The sequence below is a fragment of the Scomber scombrus genome, chromosome 2 (genome assembly GCF_963691925.1).
Source record: "Scomber scombrus chromosome 2, fScoSco1.1, whole genome shotgun sequence".
NCBI classification, from domain to species: Eukaryota; Metazoa; Chordata; class Actinopteri; order Scombriformes; family Scombridae; genus Scomber; species Scomber scombrus.
This window is the reverse complement of record NC_084971.1, coordinates 15,369,487-15,379,347: the sequence shown is the minus strand read 5'-3', so window position 1 is coordinate 15,379,347 and position 9,861 is coordinate 15,369,487. Positions and strand designations below refer to the sequence as shown.

Sequence of the window (9,861 nt, the reverse complement as noted above, 5' to 3'; positions counted from 1 at the left end):
CTTAGGCTAGTGATGGGGCCAAAAATCCCCAAGCCTCCTCCTGTGCATTAATGTACTTTAGTTTTTCTGAATCTAATTTGAAGCTTCATATAAAGTCAATATGTTTCAACATTACAGTCTTTTTAGTCCCTCTTTGGTTACTAAAGTTCCACTGCAGTTCAACTTAGAAACACTGTCCAAGGAAGGACGTTATTTGCAGAAAAGACTGTAAATGCGGCAGATATCCACTTGATTTGATTACCTCAGAATGCTGAAGCCTCAACTGAAGCAAATTAACTTTTGCACAAAGTGACTGTGTGTATGTTGCCTCCCATCCTTATATTGCCTCCTTATATTGAAAGCACATGTAGGGGAATGTTTTTTTGGCCAGTATGAACAAGAGGAATGATGGCAGCTTCTTCCAGTGTTCATTTGGGCATCTTACCAGATGAAGCCCTCTGGAGATAACCCAAGCCTCTCCAAACATCCCTCTTTGAAGGGTCATTTTTCAAGTCTGTTTTAAGATGGGCCTGAAAAATTATGAACCTAAATATTTTTGTTCCTCTTGATTTCACAAGCAATCTGCTTGATGAGTAAAAATGACAACATTTCAACAAGACTTATTTTCTCTCCCCCCCCCCCCCCCCCCCCCCCCCCCCAGATGTCTGTTTAAGACCAAAGATACCAGCTTAGGTGAACACAATACAACAACATTCACTAAATTAACTATGGTTCTGCCAAAAATTGCCAGGGGCAACTCACTACAGCAGCCCACAGTTAGAAGGCAGGAACCATCAGTCTGCCTCTCCTTACTCTAATTAATGATGCTCTCATTTCAAATCTGTATCTCACACAGCACATTTTACTGGTGTGGCCATGTGGTGGTGCTAAAAGCCCAGAGATCTACAGTGTGTATTGATTATGTGTTGCCATGTTTTGCATTGAAATAAAACAGCACTTTGCTTTGTTTTAGTGATAGTTAGAAATTGGAAAAATGTGCACTGAGGTATTCATCTGGACCTCACAAATTTTAACATGTACAGGCTTGATCTGTGTAGTGGATTAGCCTCATGTATAGCCAATCAAGTCTTTGTACAAGTGCAATGAATGGCAACATAAAAGTTAGCAAAAAGGGGTACATCTGACTGGGGGGCTGTCCTAATCTTGACTAAGAGCCTCAGCAAAACCATATACAATTTGACAATGCTATAGTCACTATAAGAAAATTAGTTAATGGCTGTAACATACTTTCCAGCAGACACGGTTGCAGGGATGTTGGAAGAGCAAACATCAGTGAGTGACCATAGCAACCAGAACATCAGGGTCTGCTGACTGAGCCCTGTGAAACAGTGGACCTAGACTGGACTATTTTCCAAGGGTCAGACAGTAAATGCTTAATAAAGACTTAAAACATTATGCTTCATGACGATTTTATGCCTCAATCATTGCATGATAAATCATTAATTCCTGTAGTCACTATGACTTTATGTAATTAGTTAATTCTCATCAATTAATGAATGTTAATTCACAGTTGCTTTAACAATTCATATGCTACAACATAAATGGGTTCCATATGCATTTGATCAGCCTTTATTTCAGTATAATCTCTCAGAAATATGTATCAAACTTGTTGCATATTCATGGGAAAACCCCTGATTGTGATTTATCTTTTCTTTTGAACTTCACAGTGAATTCAGCTTTGAGTTGCATGTCAGCAGCAATCCATAAAGCTGTGGGTTTACTGCTCACTACCAAAGCATGAACTCCAGTTCCAGCAGAGGCTCAGGGTTACCATGGAAGAAATACATTACAGTTGTCATTCGTATAGGACATGTGGGTGGAAGTATGGTGCATTAGCTTTCATCCCTGTCACAAAAACAAAGAACCTAATGTTCAGTTATTTTGCCAATAAAGCACATGACCAAGTCAGTGAAAAATGCCTTTCAATCACATTTTATTGTTTTGTACTTGACAGTTCAAACACAACCAACATTTTAAACTACAAAACATTGTATTTTACTATCCATGCACATCCATACCCGCTCTATGGATCTCGTGCACTATGTGATTGCAGGTCACCACCATGCAATTACACATGAAGTTATGCAGTGCTGTGAAATAATGAAGGATATCGGTGCAGAAGATTGACAGGAAATAAAATGAAACTTGCCTGTGTGGGTGAATGAATCTCTAGAAATGATTATTTAATCTCATGATTTGTTTTGAAGAATTCTCAGAGGCTGCCAGTTCTGACAGAGGTCAGACATTAGAGTCCTGTCATATGTTGCTTTTGAAGTTTGTTATGCAATTGAAAAAAACGGATGTCATAACTAATTGCCTAAACACTGTGACATTGAAAAATTATGACTTCAAATGTAGACATTGCACAACTCTCTCTCTCCCCCTGCCAATCTTTCCCTCAATCCAACATGGCATTATGAAACCATTTCTTTGCAGTGTAGAGTACCATTCCTCATGGGAAGTGAGACACTTTGCTTTTGTTGGAAATTCTTGGAAAGTTAAACACAAAGGAGTAAATGTTCATGCACTAAAGCCGGGTAAACATGTGTATGTTAATAAAAATAAAATGCTCCACTCATACTAAACAATGTACACTAAAAATCAAATTCACATGCAATAGTTTGTCATGTAATTCTGTAGAGCAAGACTTCTCTGCTTTACAGTTAATCATTTACAAAAAATACATCAGTACTTACAAGTAACTACTTGTAGCAGAGAAAACCCCATAAAAAAGTGTCTCCTTCAGTGGAATTATAAAAACATTGTGAAAATGAGCCCTCTATGATTATTTATTAAATCAATTCAAATTCTCCCTGAAGACTGCAACATTTCATGTCTCAAAAAGCTTAAACAAAGGTTTTCTCTGGGGAGGTGATTTGCATTTTAGCAAATAAACGAGATATGTAAACAAGGAGCAAACACACCCAGTAAAATTGTCACCGTACGTCAACTGATTTTGATAGTACAAAAGTTGTGCTCATCAGATAATATTTGAAATAAAAAATATGAATAGAAAAATGTTCTTTTCACTGAAGATATGAATATAAATTGCATCATGGACTTTTTTTTAAACTGCAAGCCAGATTAAATTGCCTACCAAGTTTTTTGCTGAACACAATCAGACAGATTTTCAACTGACAAAACAATCATCAAGGATCATCCCATTATTAAAATTAAACACCCCACACATTACATAATAACAATAATGGTAATAATAATTAAAATCCAGCATCCTCAAACAGGGTTAATGTGAACACATTAGTCTTTGGTCAACTTGTCACTGGTCAGTTTTTAGCAGAGATGCCCCAGTGGCAGGTTGTTTAAGGCGGACGAAACAAACAAACAAATAAACAAAAGAATAGTGCATCAATAGAATAAATGATTGTTATTGCCACCAAATTCAATCAGCAGTATGATTAATCCACACAAACCCAGAGACCCAACCCTCTTTAATTCATGCTCAATCCCTGTAGAGTTGATAAATAACAGCTTGCCCGCTCAGATCAGCTGTGTCTCCTTCATCTGTCCCCGCAGTAATTCTTCTTCTGTCTTCTTTTATTCTTGCAATGGCACTCTGCTTCTTCAGTGAAGTTGAACATTGTCTGTGCCCAATATTTAAGACAACTTTCTTGGTCAGGTAAGGTTACTTTTGATATTTGATTAGGTTCACATAATCGCAGGGGAAAGTGCCAATCTGCCCATTGCGTGTTCCTTTCCACCAGCTGGCATGAGAGTTATGTGTTCTACATGTAGAAAAAGATACAGGAGAATAAGAACAGTTTGCTTTAGCGACTACTTAGCTGTTAATCTGCACAGAAATCGGTCTTTTTTTCAAATCAAAACAGTGTTATCTAGATATTCATCATTTTTAATGCTTGTTTTTACACTGATTTATATATTATCTTTTGGAATTAAAACTCAGAAAATACAACTGCTTATTACTTGAATGATTGATGGATGATTCTCAAATTAGTGTCATAATTAACAAAGAATACACCATTCTTCTTTCATCCTGGAATAATTCACATTTGAATATAAACTAGTATACTGTATTTTCTTATCACTAGTTCTGGCTGTTACAATGGCTTTTCCAGAGGCTGATCTGGGACTGGTGGGAAGCTCAGACATAAGTCCACAATGAAACAGCTTTGCATCCACAACCTAACTTTTCATTAGTTGTTTTTCCCCATCAGTACGACAGATGCATCAGGAGCTGCATTTCTGCAAACACTATAAAACTATCAAATACAAACAAATCTTTTAAGATGGGCAGATTAAAATAACTACTGTTCATAAAAAACATTGGATGACAGTGAATCCACCCCCCAATAACAGCCATGAGATGTGGCTGAATGAAAAAACCCCAAACAAATTCCATCAAGTCTAATAAAAATGACATTGTCATTGGATACAGTTCTATGTTGTAGAACACGTTTGCCTTGACCAGATATTCCCCTAGAACTTATGTACATGTAAATGTAATTACATTTTTGTTAACATTTGTTTTTTTTTTTGTTTTACTGTGAACCTTTCATTAATGCTTTGCATGTTCGTATTTGTTGTGTTTGACCTGCTGCGGCTGGATCTCCTCCATGTCGCGAAGCATGATTGTTTGGCTGCGGGACACTGAGCTGGTGTAGTGATACTCCACAAGCTGGTTTAGCGAGTTGAACTTAACCACCCACAAGAAATATTTCCCCGAGCCGTCGCGAAGGACCTTGAAGTGCTGGACATCATTGCCAGTCCTGTGGAGGATGGAAACATTAATAATATCATTATTAATTCAAGGCTAAAATGATTCCTGAAGAAACTAACAGCCCCATTAAGGATTTCACTTTTACTTTTAATTTAAAATATGATCGTTGGGGGTATGGCAGATGATTCACAGGAGGAAAAGCACGAGAACAATGAACAAGAACAATTAACCATTACCAATGCACTCTTTCAGCAGCTGTTACAAACAGCAGGGAAATGATGTGTCAAATAGAATACTAAATCATTTCAACCATTTCAACATGTTTTAACCATATTATTTCTTGGAGATTAGAACAACATTAACCTGAATGATTTTATAATCACCACAGATGTTTAAAAATAAAAAATGGTTATTTCAGTAACAACCGAACAAATCAAATAAATTAATCATTTTTTCCACAAATTTCAATTGTAATATTCATCTTGGCCAATTGAGACTATTACCTAATTTTCAAGGGATACTTGAGTGCATAAACAATATAAATAAAAAAAGTGCTGGGAAATTCATCAGCACAGCTACAAAACAAAATTCCAATTAACAAAATATAAAGCAAATGAACAAAATTCAAATGCAAAAAGAAGCAAATGTAATTAATTAATTTAATATAGGTAAGTATAAGTAATATTAAGTAATGTTAAGTAAATTTACAAGCAACAGCTTGTTTTGACAAAACAGTTAAAAGATCAAGGATTCAGCTTTCACAAAAAAGAAGTCAGCCTTAGACAAGTAAACAAGAGAAAACAACACAATGTTCTGTACAATACCAGCACTACAATACCAGAGTGCAGGCGGAAAATCTCTATCAGCTGATAATCAAACAGCAACAGTGAGTGGAAAAGCTGTTGTTAACTTAAAATGTCACCTTACTTGTCACATGGAGTCACTGAAAACTCCAGTGTGGGTGTGCAGAGCCTTGCCATGAGATTCTTTAGTTTCTTACAGTTCTGGCAGTTTCAGTTTATTTGGTCAACACAATTAAAAAATAATAAAATGGTGCTTCATGGCAGAGCAACAGCAATGCTTAACATATCCTTAAATCTTTAAAAACGTCCACTTGTATTGTTTTTCATATGCAATAGTTAATCAAATGACATGTCTGAGCAGTGATCACAAATTAGCAACATCTTATGCCAGAAATTTGAATGTAATATCACCTGATTAATCTTAGTTTTGTCCAGTGAATACATTTGAAATAATGTGATGTTTCATTTTAAACCACCTTTCACTCATTTTTGTGCATTTGAAACAGGAATGTTCCTGAGATTAGACCTGAAAGTAAGTTTTGATCTTGGAAAACAGTGGTTGGGAAACATGTCTGCAGGGCCAAGTCAAGGCTGCAGGACCTCGACAGATGAAATCACTGTGGTAAATAGAAAACTCCCTCGTTGCCTCTGTCTGTCTGTCTGTCTCTCTCTCACTTTGGCAATGTAAGGGAGAAACTGCAATCTTTCAAAGCATAAACAAAATGACATATTTCAGAATGTCACACACAAAATGATGCTATTTATGTTATTTTCAGGAAATGGAGAAAGTGAAAGTGAGATAGAGATGATGTGGTGTGAATGTGGTGTGTCAAGTGACTAGACATTGGAAAAAAGAAATATGAGGAAAGACAAGTGTGGGTTCAACAGCTAACCGGAATTGCTCTTCAAGGTGGTGTAATTGAAATGACAACTGACTTGACGGAAAGGGTGAAATCGCCCGCAGTGCTTTCACTCTCTCGGATGAGAAAGGCGCCATTCACTCTCTGTTTACTCAGTAGTTCTTCAGCTTCGGCTCGACGGATCTTCCCATAAAACCACCTGTCAAAGTAAGAATCAGAAAAAAAAATTAGGTAGGTACAACACTTCTTGAGCTACTTTTAAAGCTGTCACTGGTCATCGTTAGAGAGGGTTTCTTGTTGGTAGAATCATAAACACACAAGTTAACTATACAGAATACAATATCTCCTGCTTTTCATTCGGACTGTTGATTGTGTTAGTATGAAAACAAGTTTTGTTTTTTTCTTGCAGTGCTTACTGCTTGTGTTGGTCAAGACCACAAAAAAAGTACGATGATTAAGTGATTTCCAATTGAATAGAACTGAACTGAATTAGTCAAGTAATGTAGCTTATAACACTTTAAGTCAAATAACATTGCATTAAGCAATATACTGGTTCAACAGTCATAACATCAAAAGTCATACTTGGGCCATCTGTCACTTAGCAGCATATCTATAAAATTATTTAAGAGAACTCAATACAGTTCCGGTAGAAAGTAAAGACACAGGCCAGAGAAGAAATATTAAGTGCTTAAAATAGACATTTAAAAAGCACTTTACATTTCAGCTCATAACTCCATTCCGTAACTCATCTACATCACACCAGTTGACAATACTTGACTAATATAACAATTTTCTTTTGGCAGTTTGATTACTCTCCTTGTTTATTGATTCAGAACGTGCAGTAGCTTTGTATACACAGAAACACTGACAAGCACGGTTTGTCAAAATGTAGCTGCATTCCAATTCAAAGTACCATGCAGATGTGACCTTCAGAGGAACTGAAAAACCTGCTACTCCTGTACTCATGACACATGTGGGAGTAAACACATGGTATATTTGGGTAGCCAATGTCATTAAACTCAAATTTAAAAAAGGCGACAGCAGTTCACAGTATGAGCTGTGGCATTCCACCTCACCAAATAATGGACAAGTGACCAAAACGTTTTCAGGTTAGTAATGGTAAATACATCGATATGGTTTCCATTCATCTACAACACAGACGCTCCTCTTTCGATTCAACAGATACAGAGATGCTATGTTGAGGCAATGAACTGTAGTGCACAGCCCCTACCACCAGAGGTCAGTCTAGCGTGTCACCATACTAATATTTGCTTATTAGCATTGTACATGACAGCTAAGGTTGGTGTGAGTATAATTTGTTTTTATGAGAGTGGACTTTACAGTGAAGTAGGAGACATCTTGTATCCAGCAGTTCAACATCTGAAATGAAAATGAAAAGGACTAGACGCCATTTTAAGTATTTGCGAGTGGATATTCTACTTTTTTGTGGAAAAAATATCAGACACAGACTATTGTTCTACACAGTATTTTATATTGTATCAGGGGATTTAAGTATTTTTATTCAGCTGCTTTACTGTTGCAGTGCCATGGTGATCAAAAATCTAATTCAGGTCAGTTAACGACTTTTCACTTTTTTGTATGACTACATTGTGGTTTGCAGTACTTTTAAAAAGAATCTTTCAAAATATTTCAAACTTCAAGTGAGGTTCCTGGGTTATTTACAGAAGGCTATATATTGCCAAAGGGAAACGTGAGACACAGCTCAATCAGAAGATTATATCCGGGCACCATAAGGGAACATTCCATACAGATAGAGGGATGGTGTGGAGCCAAAACCAAAAGGCACCACGAGGGACTGATAGATGTCCAGGCTAAGCCAAAACTCTGCTTCATCAGGCTTCCTCAGTTTTTTCAGACTACACTGTTGCACCAAATCCTCCCTTACCTTTACATTAGAGGCAAAAAACAGATGATAGGTAGCCTGGATGGTACAGACATGACCTTGTCAGGTCTGTAAAGTGAATAAGTGATGCCCACCCAGTGTCTGTGCAAGAATCCATCACTGCCAATGCATTCCTTCATATACTCAGTTTTTGGTGTCTGCAGGAACGTTATGCTCATCTTCTACAGAGCTAGAACAGTCAATTTTACATTATGGTGTATACAGCTGGTGTAGAAACGAAATTGTGAAGTTTAAGACTCAAATATTTAGTCTGGTTAAGACATAAGGGAAGATTATCATAACAACCACACTCACACACATTTATCAGTTAAACTTATTATCAGACAACTCGTAAAGGACAGAGAGGCACTCAGTTAACTGCTGCTCTCCATCATTTATTTACTAAGGTGTGTATGCTTGAGTTGTTTTTGCCTTAGACTGCACTTTTTAATGGAGCAAAATCGACTTTTGTACAAATTTGATATTAATGTTTGTTTTTTTCTTATCTTATGCCAGTATGCATGTGTTCTTCATTACTGTGTTTTTTCTTAAATAATCCTCACTGTCATGTTATCGTTTCCGTTTGTCCAAGAATTTCTCCTGAAGGGGACCATAACAGTGACCTTGACCTTGATAATATATGAATTGTTAATTATATGTATTTGACACATCTAATTAACAGCTACAGCCTACTGTGGTCTAGCAGCTACTTCCTACAAATACTGAAGCTTCTGATCCAGAACGATGAAGCTAATCAAATAAAAAATGCTGATATGCATCAGTTGAGTAAAATCTACTGTGAAAGGTTTATTTCCTTCAATCGTGACTTACTTGTGTGGTTTGACTGTGACATAGTTCCTGGGTATAAAGCCTTCCCTACCATTCAGCTCTGCTTTGTACCAGTTCAGGTCAGAACTCTCAGTCATAATCTGCAGAAGGGATAGAGAAAAGAAGAAAGACACTGAAATTAATAGAAAATGAAAAAAATGACAAAATAACAGAGCAAACAGTAGGTTCATTTTTAACCAAATAATTCCAGTGATCCAGTTATCAAGGACCGACTGAACAGTGAAATTGCAGGACCACTGCAGAGTAGATAAGTCTTGGCAAAAGGAAATTATCTTCAGGACTGCACACTGCAATTTCACTCCAAGGGGCAGGTGTATAAAAAAACTCTGACTTATATATAACTTTAAATCACACTTACTATAGACACTAAAATTACCTGTTGCATAAACTTTCCCCATGGGTCACTTATGTAAGACTTAGATAGCAGCAGGGCATCAACACATTTTACACCTACTGAAAACCTTTGTCTGCTGGAGGATTACAATGCTGAAAAAAACGTGTTATTTACTAGTTTTAATCAATTTAACAGAAATCTGAAATGACACCAAGTATGAGAGAAAATAACTGAAAGGTGAAAACCATAAAATTGTTTGAAACATCAAAGCTGTTCAGAAATGTTTTAAAACCTTGATACAAGAATCCAAAACAGACATCTGGAAATTAAAAAAGATCCGGTGACTGGAAGAGCACCCCCCTGAAAAGCTCAAACCCAGACACTGAATAGTTTCTATTGCAGGTGGGAATTAAATA

At 36.7% G+C, this 9,861-nt stretch overlaps 2 protein-coding genes across 2 annotated transcripts in view; both read right to left on the bottom strand.

The window, feature by feature from the left end:
- The window catches only part of zgc:174863 (uncharacterized protein LOC100136852 homolog), a 304,874-nt gene that overhangs the window by 39,470 nt on the left and 255,543 nt on the right, over window positions 1-9,861 (bottom strand). The gene's annotated exons all lie outside the window — the stretch shown is intronic.
- Window positions 3,623-9,861, bottom strand: part of grb2a (growth factor receptor-bound protein 2a) — a 33,224-nt gene continuing 26,985 nt past the window's right edge. The window contains exons 2-5 of the mRNA XM_062435432.1: window positions 9,094-9,191; window positions 6,436-6,558; window positions 4,571-4,745; window positions 3,623-3,743 (exon numbers count right to left, since the gene is read on the bottom strand). Coding sequence (XP_062291416.1) covers window positions 3,735-3,743; window positions 4,571-4,745; window positions 6,436-6,558; window positions 9,094-9,188 — 402 coding nt within the window. The 5' untranslated portion in view covers window positions 9,189-9,191 and the 3' untranslated portion in view covers window positions 3,623-3,734. The remainder of the gene's footprint in view (window positions 3,744-4,570; window positions 4,746-6,435; window positions 6,559-9,093; window positions 9,192-9,861) is intronic.